The sequence below is a fragment of the Pseudorca crassidens genome, chromosome 16 (assembly GCF_039906515.1).
Source record: "Pseudorca crassidens isolate mPseCra1 chromosome 16, mPseCra1.hap1, whole genome shotgun sequence".
NCBI lineage: Eukaryota > Metazoa > Chordata > Mammalia > Artiodactyla > Delphinidae > Pseudorca > Pseudorca crassidens.
This window is the reverse complement of record NC_090311.1, coordinates 54,009,514-54,023,501: the sequence shown is the minus strand read 5'-3', so window position 1 is coordinate 54,023,501 and position 13,988 is coordinate 54,009,514. Positions and strand designations below refer to the sequence as shown.

The 13,988-nt window shown below is 59.8% G+C and overlaps 1 protein-coding gene across 10 annotated transcripts in view; it reads left to right on the top strand.

Moving 5' to 3' along the window:
• The window catches only part of ZMIZ1 (zinc finger MIZ-type containing 1), a 185,870-nt gene that overhangs the window by 157,574 nt on the left and 14,308 nt on the right, over positions 1–13,988 (top strand). For 9 of the 10 annotated variants that reach the window (XM_067710390.1, XM_067710388.1, XM_067710391.1 and 6 more), the window contains 7 exons: positions 5,353–5,467; positions 6,497–6,714; positions 7,679–7,877; positions 8,829–9,119; positions 11,828–12,010; positions 12,971–13,048; positions 13,729–13,903. In XM_067710390.1, coding sequence (XP_067566491.1) covers positions 5,353–5,467; positions 6,497–6,714; positions 7,679–7,877; positions 8,829–9,119; positions 11,828–12,010; positions 12,971–13,048; positions 13,729–13,903 — 1,259 coding nt within the window. The remainder of the gene's footprint in view (positions 1–5,352; positions 5,468–6,496; positions 6,715–7,678; positions 7,878–8,828; positions 9,120–11,827; positions 12,011–12,970; positions 13,049–13,728; positions 13,904–13,988) is intronic. The other variant, XM_067710389.1, reaches the window with a different exon arrangement.

Sequence of the window (13,988 nt, the reverse complement as noted above, 5' to 3'; positions counted from 1 at the left end):
ATAACACCCCCTCCCATTGATAGCCTATTTGCAAAACTTCTAAGCACCATCACTGTATCTTCAAGTAAATATGGGTACCTACACCCCACTTGAGCTGGAGAAATGGAGAGAAAAGTATAGGTACAGTTGAGCAGAGACTGTCTGCCAGGCACTGTGCAGAATTTTACCTGTATTTGTATGTTTCATCCTAAGCATATTAGTATTAGTCCCACTTTACAGATAAGAAAGTTGAGGCTGACTTAGGTAACAGGGCTCAGGTCATAGAAATCATCAGTGGCCTACCAGAGCCGAGGTTTGACCCCAAAGAATCTAAGTTCCGAGCCCAGATAGTTAACCACTGTGCTTTGAGGCCTCCCTCTGCCATTTGAATATTAGCTAAAAAAATGTTTAGTCAGAGTCCTTGAATATTTGCCAGTATACTCAGTCCAGGCCAAAGCTAGTGATTTGATGTATAAGGTGGTTTTGTCCTGGGACACTGTTTGGGTTTTGTCTGCAGCCAGTCATTGAAGCATAACTCACGTCTCCTGTGTGCCTTCCCTGGCTGGCTTCCCCAAGAACCTTGAGGAAGTCATGCCCCTTCTTGGAGTTCTCATGGCCTTGATGGCCTTTGTAGTGGAGGCTTCCTTGCATTATCGCCATCTTTGTACAGGGAAGCGCCACCTTACTGGACCCTAAGCTCCCTGGGACAGTGGCCAGGCCCACTATCAACCTTACCCTTGACTACCTCTGGGAGCCTGGGAGCCTCAGATCCTAAGGCATGTGTCTGTGGAGCCCACTTCAAGGGATTAAATGAGTTCTTGTGTGAAAGTCACTTCACGCGGTTCCTTACATGTAGAAGCCACTCAGTGAATCACAGCAGTGGTAAGAGCAGCCAGTAGTTCGGGGGTACCCGGCTGTATTAGGCCTTGCCTTACCCATGTGAGGTCACCTAATCCTCACGGCCGCCCTCTGAGTGAGGGGCTCTTCTCATCCCTGGGTGTGGCGAGGGATGGCACACTGAGGCCTCTGTCCCCCTCCCTGGAGGGCAGGACCTCTCGCTTCCTGGGTGCCGGTGCCCATGTGGTCACAGGCACACTGTAGGTGGTCAGCAGTCAGGCTTAATGAATGAATGCATTCATTCATTCTAAGGCATCCCTCTGAGGTCAAGCACAGAGAGGCGGTGTTTCTTTCTGACACTTTTATTAGAAGCTTCCTGAGCCCTGCAGGTGTGTGAAGACATCATGCCAGGCACAGGTAGCCGGAGAACCTGGGGCTCCCGGGGCAGAAGGAAAAAGGCAGGAGGGCTTTCGCTCAGGCTCCCACTTGGGCCCCAGAAATGTGAGGAGAAAGTGGAGGTCAGACCAGTGGATGGGGCGAGGGCTTCCTGGAAGAGGTAGCCTTTGGAAGAGGAGCCTGGAAAGGATGAGTGGCGTCTTTCAGGGTGAGGACGAAGCATCCGAGTCCGAGAAGAGGCCCAGAGGTAGGGAAGCAGCTGCCCCTGTGTTGGGAGTCGCTTGGCAGAACGCTGCTGAGAATCCTAGTGGCTTCTGGCACTGGTGCCTCTGTAGGTGGAACAGGATTCTTGGGGCAGGTTTGACTGGACGGGACTGTGTCTGGGGGTGGCTTGTGGCATGAGACCAGACCATGCTGGATTGCAGGTGTGCAGAGCTGGGCAGGACTACTAAGAGTGGGTTCTCAGATCCCAGGGGCGCTGGCCTCCCTCTGAACCAGGTATGGACAGGTGGAGGGAAGTGGTTCCCAGTGGGCAGCCCTGAAATGCCAGGGACCTCTGACCTGGGCTGAGCATGTCTGCTGGGGAAATAGTACTTGGAGAGGAGGGACGCGGCCTCCGGCCACCCCCAAGCCCCTAGGCCTCCTCTTCAGCACCCTGAGCCCCTCCCACCCTGGTAGGGCCCAAGAGCCTGGCTGGTCCTTGACCCTCGGGCACCGGGAGCCAGGCAGCACCCCGCCCCCGGCCCCGACAGCAGTGTCTGAGTCTGGGCAGAGACGTCGGCAGGGCTGACTGCCACCGTGGGCCCATGGGGGCGAGTGCCTTTTCCGCGCCAGCAGGAGCCGTCTCCCCAGGAGATGAGTCACAGCCCTGTCGGTGCGGCTGCCACTTCTGCTTTTGTAGCAGGTGCGAGTGGGGGCGAGCGGGTCCCCGAGACCACCCTACAGCATGTGCCTGTCTCCCCCCCCCGCACGCGTGGAGAGCATCGTGCCAGCAGGGCCTGTGTGCGCGCGCGCACACGTACGTGTACCCCGCACACGCCAGGTGTGCACCTGGGCTCTGGGGTGAACCGTCCAGCCAGACAGCGGAATGCCCAGTTTGGGAACCTTGGTTAAGTTTGCTTCTCACTGAGCTCGGGGCGGAGGGGACAAAACAGGAAGGAGCCGGTTTCCGCCCACAAGGTCCACCCACGAGCTGCAGGGCAGTTGGGAGCTTGCTCGAGGGCCTGTATCCCAGGGAGCTGGGGCCTCCCCGCCTGAGGAGGTGAGGCAGCAGCTGTGGGTCCCCGCCAGGCTCGGAGGGGCTCCCGGGGGGCTTTACTTCCTGAGCCTGCCAGGCGTGCACCTCGGCCGGAACCAGACCTCAGCCTGGAGGGTTGGTGGGAGCTTATGGGGCAGGAGTTCTGGGGAGAGAGGACAGACTCGGGCCTAAGCTCTGCTCGGTTGCTGGGGTCCTGTGTTGAGTCCAGGCACACCTAAGGTGAGGGCCCCGAAGGAGGGCGGGTGTCCAGGGTCTCCTCTTTGTTGTTTAAAACCATAGCCTGCAGGGCCTCCCTGTGAGACTGGCGTGCCAGCCCTGGGACCAGCTGGTGCCCCCGGGTCCCCAGTGACCTCCTGGGAGAGCGGGGCTTCTTCCAGCCCAGCTGTGCTGAGGGGCAGGCCCTGCTTGTTTTCCTGTGCTTCTCTGCCCCATCCGGGCTCTCTGGGCTCCCAGACCCCCCAGCGGTGCCCCCCAGATGCAGCGAGTGTGAGCTGTCGGTCACCTTTGGCCTGTGCATCTGGGCCTCACTCCCTTTCCCACGTCACACCTGGCCTGCAGAGGCAGGGGCCGTCAGCCTGGTTCCCTGAGGACGGCTCCTCTCCCCGCAGTTCTAGGCCTGCTGTTTTCCCCCCAGAAATCATGAGTAATGCTAAAGCCTGTGTCACGTTCCAGTTAAGGAAGCCTTTCTGTCTGCAGTCTCCTCTTTAAGCCGCGTCAGACTTAGGCCACGGGGGCCCGTGTTCAGACTAGCCGGCCCAAGATCCACAGTAACGCGCACGTTTACCCCGAGACCCCGGGCACACGTGTGCTCGTGCGTAACATCAAGAAGTCAGTTCAAGGGATGATACTCCTCCTTACTATGTGCTCACACTTGATTACTTTCTGTTTTATTCCCTCTTTTTTCCCCCTCATGGTTCAGTGTCACAGCGCACTCTTGTGTCATGACCTGCAGTCTGAAGCCACAGAGTAGAGCGGGGGTGGGAGTGTGTTGTTCTTACGCCCATTTAACAAATGAGGAGACTGAGTGCGCGCAGGCTCGGAAACTTGTGCCGGGGCCCTGAGCCAGGGAGGGGCGGGTGCAGGACTTGTACCCACAGTACCGAGAAAAGGCCAGAGTGAGAGGAAAAGGGATTGGGGCTGGGGGGGATCCCCTTCTCCCAGGAGGTCAGGACAGCCGCTCCGGTGAGGTGACTTCTGAGCAGAGACAGGAAGGAAACCAGGGGCTGGCCAAGCAGAGAGCGTGTCCAGGCAAGGGGGCAGCAAGGTGAGGCAGACAGCATGGGCAGTCAGTGACACGGTCCTCCCTCCAGTCTGACCCAGCTTGACCGAGGGCCCCGCCTGGCAAGGAGCAGGGCACAAGGCTCAGACCCCCGGCGCCCCTCTGCCCACCTGGCGTGCAGTCCTGCGCCTCCTCCCCGGAATTCTGACCTCTGGGCCGGCTCCCCACACCTCCGTTCCCAGTCGCCCCGACCTCTAGGGCCTGGGCTGGCTGCTCGGCTGGGGGATGAGTCAGCTTTGCTTTCTGCTGACTTCCTGTGTTGAAGGCACAAGTCAGACAGAGAGAGGCATGAGGTGCTTTCCGACCAAGCCGCCCTCCTCCAGAAGCCCCTTCTCCCACCTGCCCCCACTCCCCGGCTACCCAGCAGTGCTGCCTTGCAGGCCTCGCCCCCGGCGGGATGCCGTGGGCAGAGGTGGTAGCACAGATGTGAGTGCTCTGCTCTTCTGCCCTTTCTGGGGCCGTGTCTGGGATTTTCTCTCGGTAAGAGGCGCTGGAGAGTCAGCGCAGGACCGGCTCCAGGGAAGAGGAAGCCCCAGCCCAGCACTCCTTGGGGGTGGTACCCCTGGCAGGTTCTTTATACCGTGACCTCGCTGGCTCCTCCTCGAGCCTGTGCCTCTGCTCCTCTCCCTGGGGTCTGCTGGACCTCGCTCTCCATCTGTACCATGGCAACCAATAGGAAGCCACCTCTGAGCACTTACGGTATGCAGGGCTGGGCGTCGGGCCTTCTGACCTTTGGGGGCCCCTCGGGAGATGTCATCAAACAAGGTGGGTACTGCTGGGACTACAGAGGAGACTGGGGGAACAGCTGGGACCAGGGGCTCCCAGAGAGGTGGGAACCAAGATGGGAAGCAGGGTAGGGTGGGATTAGCAATGGGGTAAACCATTCTGCTGTGTGAGTTTGGACTCTGTGTGTAAACACTGGAAGCCGTTGAAGGAAGGTCTTTGATTGTGCCGAGTGTCTTAGGTGTTTGAAGGAGATTGGCTTGGCAGGGAGGTGTGCGAGAGATCGGGGTGGGAGCAGGGGAGGAAGCACAGCAGGTAGGCCAGTACCTGTCATCCAGGAAGAAAACCTGACATAAGGAGGCTCCTGGCAAAGACCAAATCAGCCGGGCAGGGCGGCCACCTCACTCTGAGGGGTCAGGAGGAAGGGGAAGAACCGAGACTTAGACTGGAGCCCTTCTGACCTTTGCTGAGAAAGGACGGGGAAGCTTTGAGGGGAAGCTGGTGCAGAGGAACCAGAGCTGTTTCTGGAGAGCCGCTTAGAGCAGAGCGTGGTCGAAGGCAGAGCTTAGATTGAGCCTGCAGGTCTCTCTTCCTCCGCAGCATGGCCTGTGGACTTGGGCTAAGGTGAGACAGACAGCCGTGGGGGTGGCGCGTCCACGGTGATGGGGGGAGAGGTCGCTGTCATACGATCGGTCACCTTACAGTGTGCACCTGTTCTGCGTTGGACACCGTGCCGGGGGATCCAGAACTGACTGAGAATGGGGGTCACCTGGGCCTGGCTGGGAGCCGCAGAGCATGGTGGGGTTAGTGGATGCGGCGTGCTTCCGTCTGTGCCTGTGTCTGCAGCCCCTGAGGACCCCCACCCTGTCTCCCTCTGCAGTGATGGGTCGTTCCCCTATGACTCTGTCCCTTGGCAGCAGAACACCAACCAGCCTCCCGGCTCCCTCTCCGTGGTCACCACGGTTTGGGGAGTGACCAACACATCCCAGAGCCAGGTAAGAGCCTGTCCTCCCCCCAGCAACAGCCCCTCCCAGGCGGGGTCATCCCTCGAACCCTGAGGCCCTCGGGTCACCATGCCATGCTAGCCCTGGTCACTCTCCCAGGCTCTCCCCGGCTGGAAAGACCAGCTTTCAGGGCACACCCAGCTGTGGACACACCTCTACCCAGGATGGGTCCACACCTGCCCCAGGAGGATGGCCCCTGGCCCCTGTGCACTGCCCCAACCAACCCTAGGGCCTTCCTGAGGGAATGTTTTTCACCTGACACACAGCAAGGGGCTCTTTCCTGGCCGGCATTTACTTTGGTTGGATAAACAGGAGAACTTCCTGTGTTATTGGCCTCAGGGCTCCAACACCTGGGGTCTCTGACCCTGGACGGCCTGGGTTAGATTTCAAAAGATTGAGCCTAAAACTTGTGACAAACTCCACTTCACATCCCTAGTCCACCCTGCCTCCCGCTCCTGTTCCTTCCTCCTTCCTCCACTCCTTCCTCTCCCTGCTGGGCCTCTGCCATGGCCACGTGAAAGGCTCAGGGCCGCTTGCCGCCCTGGAGGGAACCAGTGCACTTACCTGTGGTCTTCGGCCACAGGGAGCCCCTCGGCCAGGACCCTGCCGCCCTCTAGAGCTGGTAGGTTGGGCTTCTCTTTGCCCTCACAGAGCAGCAGCCCAGGGCCTCTGTGTGGCTTGACCCTTGGGCATCCAGGCGGCTTTGCAGGGCAGGAGGGCTGAGAAGTCCAGAGCTTTCCCACCTGCCACCTGGTGCTGGACCAGCCTCACCGCCTTCCATCACAGGCTGCTCATCTCCGCTGCCTGCTTCCGGGCTGGGTTCCCCCCTTCTAATCATGTATATACCATGGCAACCATCCGTGCCCAGATGAAATGAACGCCCCCCCCTTCTCCTCCTTTTCCTCAGTCGTCCTTCCTGTTTTGCCTCTGTCTCCACCCCCACCCCTGCCATTTTTCCTTTTCCATCTCCATGCCACCTGGGGTGCCCACTTGGGTGACAGCCCCTCTCTCTGCCCACAGGTCCTCGGGAACCCTATGGCCAATGCCAACAACCCCATGAATCCAGGCGGCAACCCCATGGCGTCGGGCATGACTACCAGCAACCCCGGCCTCAACTCCCCACAGTTTGCTGGGCAGCAGCAGCAGTTCTCAGCCAAGGCCGGCCCCGCTCAGCCCTACATCCCGCAGAGCATGTACGGCCGGCCCAACTACCCCGGCAGCGGGGGCTTCGGGGCCAGGTGAGCGGGGAGCAGCCTTCGCAAGGGGCACATCAGCCCTGGCCTTCCCCTCCAGGCAGGCTTAGGAGTCAAGTGTGAATCCCAGCACGTGCTTCCTGGCCTGGGAAGCATGGGGAGCCTGGCGCTCCCCTTCTCCTCAGGTATCCCGTCTGCCTGCGGGGCACAGTCACCCTTTATTGTGGGGGCCGGCCGGCAGGCCAGACGCTGCACGGCCGGGGCGCGTTCTGAGAGCCGTCAAGCCCGTGGGGTTGAAGGGCTGCAGTTGCATTTCTCAAATGCCCCTTCTCTGTGTCATGTCTTTATACGTTGGGAGACACTGAGGGCTGCGTGGCAGGAGGGTCACTTCTGCTCTGCTGGTGTGGAGGAAGAGATGCAGGGCTGGGGTCCCTGGGTCCAAGGGAGGGGGAGGGCAGGGAGGGGCGTGGGGTGGGGCAGAGACACTCCATTCCTCCTCTTGCCACCAGCCCTGCTCTACCCAGGGCTGCCCTGTGGCCTCACCCCTGCCAGGCACCCTGGGGCCAACTGCAGCCCTGCCACATGTCAGCGCAGTAGGGCCTCGTGGTGAAGCCCAGCTGCATCCCCACCCTGCCCTCCCCTGCCAGAGGCCCTGGGCCAGTTGCTCGGGTTCTCTGAGGCTAGGTGTCCTCCAGAAGGTGGGCTGACGGGTGTGCCCGAGGGCGCCATGACCTAGTACCTAGGAGCGATGGCTGTCTAGCACCCGGGTGGGGCTCCAGGAACACGGCAGTTGGCGGCTTGGTGGTTGCCAAGTGGCACGAGGGGCTGACAACCCCCAGGAGGCCCCTGTCCCCGCCTGGCTCTTAGTCTAGACCTCCCCGCTCTGTGAGCTGTGGACACAAGGGCCTGGCACGGCCTGACCTCTCCCTCCCCGCCCAAGGCGGGAGTGTCATGGGGTCATCTTGAGATTCAGGCAGCATCTAACTCTTCCTTCTTCTCTCCCTCGCAGTTACCCTGGGGGTCCTAATGCCCCTGCTGGCATGGGCATCCCTCCGCACACCAGGCCGCCTGCTGACTTCACTCAGCCGGCAGCCGCTGCTGCAGCAGCTGCAGTAGCAGCAGCAGCAGCCACGGCCACGGCCACAGCTACGGCCACTGTGGCAGCCTTGCAAGAAACACAGAATAAGGATATAAACCAGTATGGACCGGTAAGGGCCACACGCCAGGCAGACAGCCCCGGGGATCAGAGCTGGGGTGTTGGTGTCTGTGTGCTGAGGGGAGCTGATGGCGTCAGGGTGCACTTAGGTTTTCTTAGAAGCACAAGGAGGGGCGTGTGTTAGGGTGTGGGCGTATCAGTGTGGTTGAGAGTGGTGGGGGTGTGTTTGGGAGCTTGTGTTTGTTCTGTGTGGGTTGGTGGCTCGTGTGTGTCTGTGTATGGGGAACGATGTTCCATGTTGCAGTCTGGGCCTCTACTCACCAAAGAGCAGGCTGTGTCTGAAGTAGCCCTGTCACCAGTCTGTCCCCCCCGGTGGCCTGAAGACCAGTGCTCTCCTAGTCATCCCGTCTGTGTGTCCTGCCCAGGTCCCAGCTCTGCTCCCCTGACCTTCAGAAGGATGGGGTGGGGTGTGAGGAGAGGGGGAGCCCCCCCGCAGAAATGCAGGACAGGCCTGGAGGTGGGAAGTCCAGGATGGGGACAGCAGGGCAGGTGGGCACAGGTGGGAGCCGAGGCCGCCTCAGACTGCAGATGGAGGGTGTGTGTCCATTGGCTGAGGACCAAGGGCGGGGCTGGGGCTTCCAGGAAAGGGGCCCTTGCCTCCATCCTTATCCACCTCCATCCTCCCATGCCCCTCCCCACCCCTGCACCCTCTTTCCCGTTCCTTGCCTGCCTCCCTGGAAACGCTGCCTGTGCATTGGAGTGACCGCACCCCACCCCTCGGGCTGCACCTTTCCTGTGCGGCCTGCAGAGGGCAGCAGCGAGCCCACGAGGGGGGGGGTCCTTTGGGACCTGGTCACCAGCTGCAGCCGCACAGGAAAGTGCCCAGCCTCCAGCCCCGAGCCCCCCACCTCCCCCACCCTTCCTTCCTTCCCTGCACTTTCAATGCATGTGGCATTTTATTCTTTTTTTTTTTTTTTTTTTTCTTCTTCTTCTCCCGTTGAAGGTCTGTTCCTCTTTCCAGATGGGTCCCACCCAGGCGTATAACAGCCAATTCATGAACCAGCCCGGGCCTCGGGGGCCTGCCTCCATGGGGGGCAGCATGAACCCCGCAAGCATGGCGGCTGGCATGACGCCCTCGGGGATGAGCGGCCCTCCCATGGGCATGAACCAACCCCGGCCACCCGGCATCAGCCCCTTTGGCACACACGGGCAGCGGATGCCCCAGCAGACCTACCCGGGCCCCCGGCCCCAGTCCCTTCCCATTCAGAGCATAAAGAGGCCATACCCGGGAGAGGTGAGTGTGACAGCTGGCAGCGGTGGGCAGGGTGGGAGGTGGGGAGGACACGGGTGCTGTGGGTAGTCCCTTGAAAAGGGCATGGATTGACCTTCGGGAAACTTGGACTAGAAGGCAGGATCTTAGGAGTCAGGTGCTCCTGAGGTTGAGGTCAGCTCTGGCATTTCCCATATAGAAGACCCTGAGCAAGTGACGTCACCTCCTGGAGCCTCCGCTTCTTCTTTTGTAAAAGGCAGTGAGGATCCAGCCCACCTCCTGGGGCTGCCTGGGGAGTGAGGGGGGCTGTACGTGAAGCGCCGGGCCCTGGGCCGGCATGGGCGGGCACTTAGCAAGCAGTAGCCGCTGTGAGGATCCTCTTCTGTCTTGGCATAGACACTAGCTGGGCGACTTTGGGTAAGGAACTAAGCCTCCTTGGGTCCTCATTCCTCGCACCCACATGAGGACACCTCACACCCAAGAGTGAGAGATGAGACAAAACCCTGTGAAGATCTAAAGGCCGTGCACATGGGAGAAGTGATTGGAAGGCAGACAGCATGTTTCTTGGGGCTCTGTCGGGAGGAAGGCTGCCCGGTGGGGTGCCCAGCCACCTCAGCCGCGAGATCAGTGAAGATCGAAGGAAGCGAACCCACACCTCCTGTCCTCCGGGAACCAAGACTTCAGCAGGAAAGATAAGGTCTAAGCTGGAACTCACAAAGGAATGGTGCAGCTTGGGGTGTGTGGAACTCAGCGTGAGGTCAGGAGAAGGACTTCCTGGAGGGGGTGTCACAGGGCCTTCAGCGAGCACCCAGAAAACGGGTTGGCAGCAAATGGCCTATGTGGGTACCTGGGTAAGGACGTAGTTCACCTGCAGAAGACACAGAGACCCCAGGATCGTGGCCCCTGCACACGCTCCTCGAGAGGCCCACCTTGATTCCTCACCTGGACGGGGCCCTTCCCGAGCATCACCCAGTGCTCTGCTGGCACACGCCTCTTCTCAGGTTGGCTTCACCCCGTCTCAGAACTGTGCCTTCTGCTTGGGCTTCCAGTGCGTTTAGAGCCCAGAGACCCTGAGTTCCCTGAAGGTCCATGTGCTTCCCCTCGGCATCCACCCTTACTTGGGCTAGAATGCAGCTGGGACACTGACGGGGATGTCCTGGGTCCAAGAGGGGAGATGTCAGGGACGTCCTCAAACACCCAGGAGCCGGGGTCAGGCCCAGACCCCCTCCAGGTGGGCAGCAGCTCAGGGAGAAGCTGGAGAAGGGTGGCGGCTCCCGAGGCCCTGGCTGTCCTTGGGGGTGGGGGGCCTCATTCCCATGCGCAGCCCCCACATGAGCTCTGGGCCTTCTCAGCCCCCTCTGGGCTCAGACTCCCGGCGTTCCCTCTGGCTGGGCTGGGAATGCATCTGTAGGCCCAACCTCAGCTGCTGGCACCCAAGGAGGCGATCACAGAAAAGACAGCAGAGCTTCCGGTCATCAGCCTGACGTCAGCCCTGTGCCGGTACTGGTGTTAGCGCCCCACCTCTTGCGTGTCACGGCAGGGCACACCAGAGGCTCTCCGTTGTCTCTGCCAAGTCCTCCTCAATAGACTGCTGGGACTACCCAGCTACAAAATGCCCGGCGCTGGGCTGTGACACCGGGGGCCGCGGGCCGCACGTCCTGACCCCGTCTGGGAAGACTGGCCCCGCCTCTCAGTACACACGCATAGGACCTCCAAGTTGTCGGAACCTGGGGGCGGGAGCGGGGCTCAGGCCACCTGGTCCCGCAGAGGGACTAGTGGACAGGCCCCAGCTCCCCTTCCTGTCCTGCAGGGATGTGATGGGAACCTCACCATCACAGAGCAGCCGCCGCATCGCAACAGCGTGAGCTCCGCAGAGTTCTTCAGTGCGGATGCAAACTTCGCCCTCTTCTGCCGTTTGCCCCATGTGTTGAGCGAGTATTAACTGCAGGCCTGTTCTTTGCCAGACGCGGAGACACAGCTGTCTCCTGGACCTCTGAGCCTAGAGAGCAAGAGAGAGTTAGTAGACAAGAAGTTTCACAGATGGGGAAGAAGCACTGACTCTGCGGGATGTAACGGCCTGGGGTGCCCTGCGGGTCACCTGATTTTACAGACAGGGAAGCAACTGGAGGGTGGGAGTGGCTCTCCCAGGACAGCAATCCTTCCCCTCTCTGGAGCTGTTGCTTCCCCCAAGAGGGGCTGCCTTGTCCCTTCACCAGCCTGGTTCTCCCGACCTCTGCACCAGTAGCCCAAAACTAAACATCAGTGTGTTGTGCTCAGTGTGGGGTACGGGGACAGTGCCTCCCAGGTTCAGCCTCAGAATGCAAGGGCTGGGGATCACCTTTCTGGAAGTGCATCCTGTTGTCTGTCACATACTAAGCACTAGGGGAGACCCAAAGGGGGCTTCAGAATCAAGCACCCTCATGAGGGCAAGAGCAAGAGGCTCTGGAAGCACCCCCAAGCTCAAGGGGCATGGAGTTTTGAGAAAGACAGCTTCATGGGGAGGTGGCCCTCGAGCCAGACGGGCCGATGTAATGTCCCTGGATGTCAGGGCAGGAAGGGCCCCCGGCATCATCTGGTTCAGCTGGTCTCCTTTGCGGGTGGGGTGGGCATTTTCTGGGTGGGTGGAAAACAGCAGGGGCAGAGGAGAGGAGGTGGGGCGTCCTGGCATCTGGTGGGCAGCTTGGCTTCGAGACACTGATGACCTTTCCCCGCTCCTTTCTCTGCCACCGTAGCCCAACTACGGAAACCAGCAATATGGACCAAACAGCCAGTTCCCCACCCAGCCAGGCCAGTACCCCACCCCCAATCCCCCAAGGCCGCTCACCTCTCCCAGCTACCCCGGGCAGCGGATGCCCAGCCAGCCGAGCACCGGGCAGTACCCGCCCCCCACAGTCAACATGGGGCAGTATTACAAGGTGAGTCCCACTACCCCACGGGCCCCTTTCCTCCTTACCGCCTCCCCTCCCCACCCCTGCCTGTGTCATCCTGACCCTGGCTGTCCCCTGGGGTCACCAGGGGGCAGGCAGAGATCTCTGGATGTGATCTCATGTGCTCAGAGCTGTGCGTGCAGCAGCCAAAATGACAGGCTGGCTTTCCTTGGTTCCTGTTCTCGTGGGGCTCAGATGATGGTTTTCCTTCTCCTTTTACTATTTATAGCACGTACGAGATAATAACAATGAAGGAAATATATTTTTTAAGTAAAAGTACCCACCCCGATATATTTACGTTTGATTATAGACTTTGTCCCGCGCGTGTGGGCATCAACCGTGTTGTGTAGTTGTTACTACGGTTGTGATTTTGAATCTGTGTCTTTCACTTGAACACAGCCTGTTACTTATTGCTACAGTCCCCGTGGTTGTCACTTTTCATGGCTGCCTGACATTCTCCTGGGAACCACACCACATTTTATCCTTTCTGTTGGACATCTGGGTTTTTTCTGAGTTTTCCCTTTTGAAATAGTACTATAATGAATGTTTTCAGACGCGTAGCTCTTTCCTTCTTTGGGTTCATGATAAAGTACATTCTCAGGAGTGAGGAAGAATCTGGAAATATTTTACACTTATTTGCCAATGAATCACGCCAACTTACATGACTCCCCACCCCTTGGCTTACGTGGGCTTACTATTTTTAGCCCGACTGCAGCACACTAGGTGTTGCTCTTTTTATAAACTCGCTCAATTAGTAGCTATGGGCAGAGAGAGGCAGAACACTGACTGTGGTGGTGGTGTGCCCTGCCCCCACTGCACTCCCCACCCCAGCACTGGGGGGGGCCTCTTCAGCATCCCCTGTCCTCCTGGAAGGTTTTCGTTTCAGGAGGGAGAGCGGGGTAGCTTTTCTGCCTTCCGTTCACGGCACTGTTTATCTTGCTTTACCAGCCAGAGCAGTTTAATGGACAAAATAACACCTTCTCTGGAAGCAGCTACAGCAGCTACAGCCAAGGGAACGTCAATAGGGTATGTGTCCGATTCCATCTCGGGAATTAGAACCCACATGCGCTGTGTTAGAGGGGGCCTCGCCGTTCCTGCCCCAGCCTTTCTGGACGTTAGTGGGGTCGTCCGCTCCAGGGCCCAGAGATGCTTGGAGGACCTGCATCTCAGATGGGTGGGCCAGGGATGAGTGTGGACCTGGCCAGTCCCGGGAAGAAAACAAGGTGGGGACTGAGAGAGGAAGGGAAGGGACTCCTGGAGATGCTTCACGCCTGGCTCCATCTGGGGACCCCAGTGGGTGGGGTGGCGATGGAGGACACGGCCTGGAGCCACGATGTGGGCAGCAGGAGACCTGGCATTGTTCCTAGCGTGCTTCTTCTCCCAAGATGATATTAGGCGAATTCCCCGTCACCTTGAGCCTGTGTCCTCACTGGTCCAATGGGCTGGGGACCCTACGATCCCCCTGTTGCCGTGACCCAAGTGAAGGGTGGGGAGAACCTTTCCAGGCCCACCTGTCTTCCCATAGGGGCAGAGGCCTGAGTGTGGCCAGAGTGGAGGAAGCGGCTTTCCTGGGGGGCTCTCCTCCCTCGGGGGAGCAAGGGCCATAGCCCTAGGACCCTAGGGTGGGGGGGGCACGTGTCCACGGCCATGGTCCCTCCTTATGCCCGTGAGCCCATAACCTATATGTGGTTTCTCTTTCCCTCCAGCCTCCCAGGCCAGTTCCTGTGGCGAATTACCCCCACTCACCTGTTCCAGGGAACCCCACGCCCCCCATGACCCCCGGGAGCAGCATCCCCCCATACCTGTCCCCCAGCCAAGACGTTAAACCCCCCTTCCCACCGGACATCAAGCCAAATATGAGCGCTCTGCCACCACCCCCAGGTGAGCGCCCTGCTCTCTCCCAACCTCCCTCCCTCGTCAAGCCAGCTCCACCCGCGTCCAGCACACAGTGTGTCAGGAGCCAGGG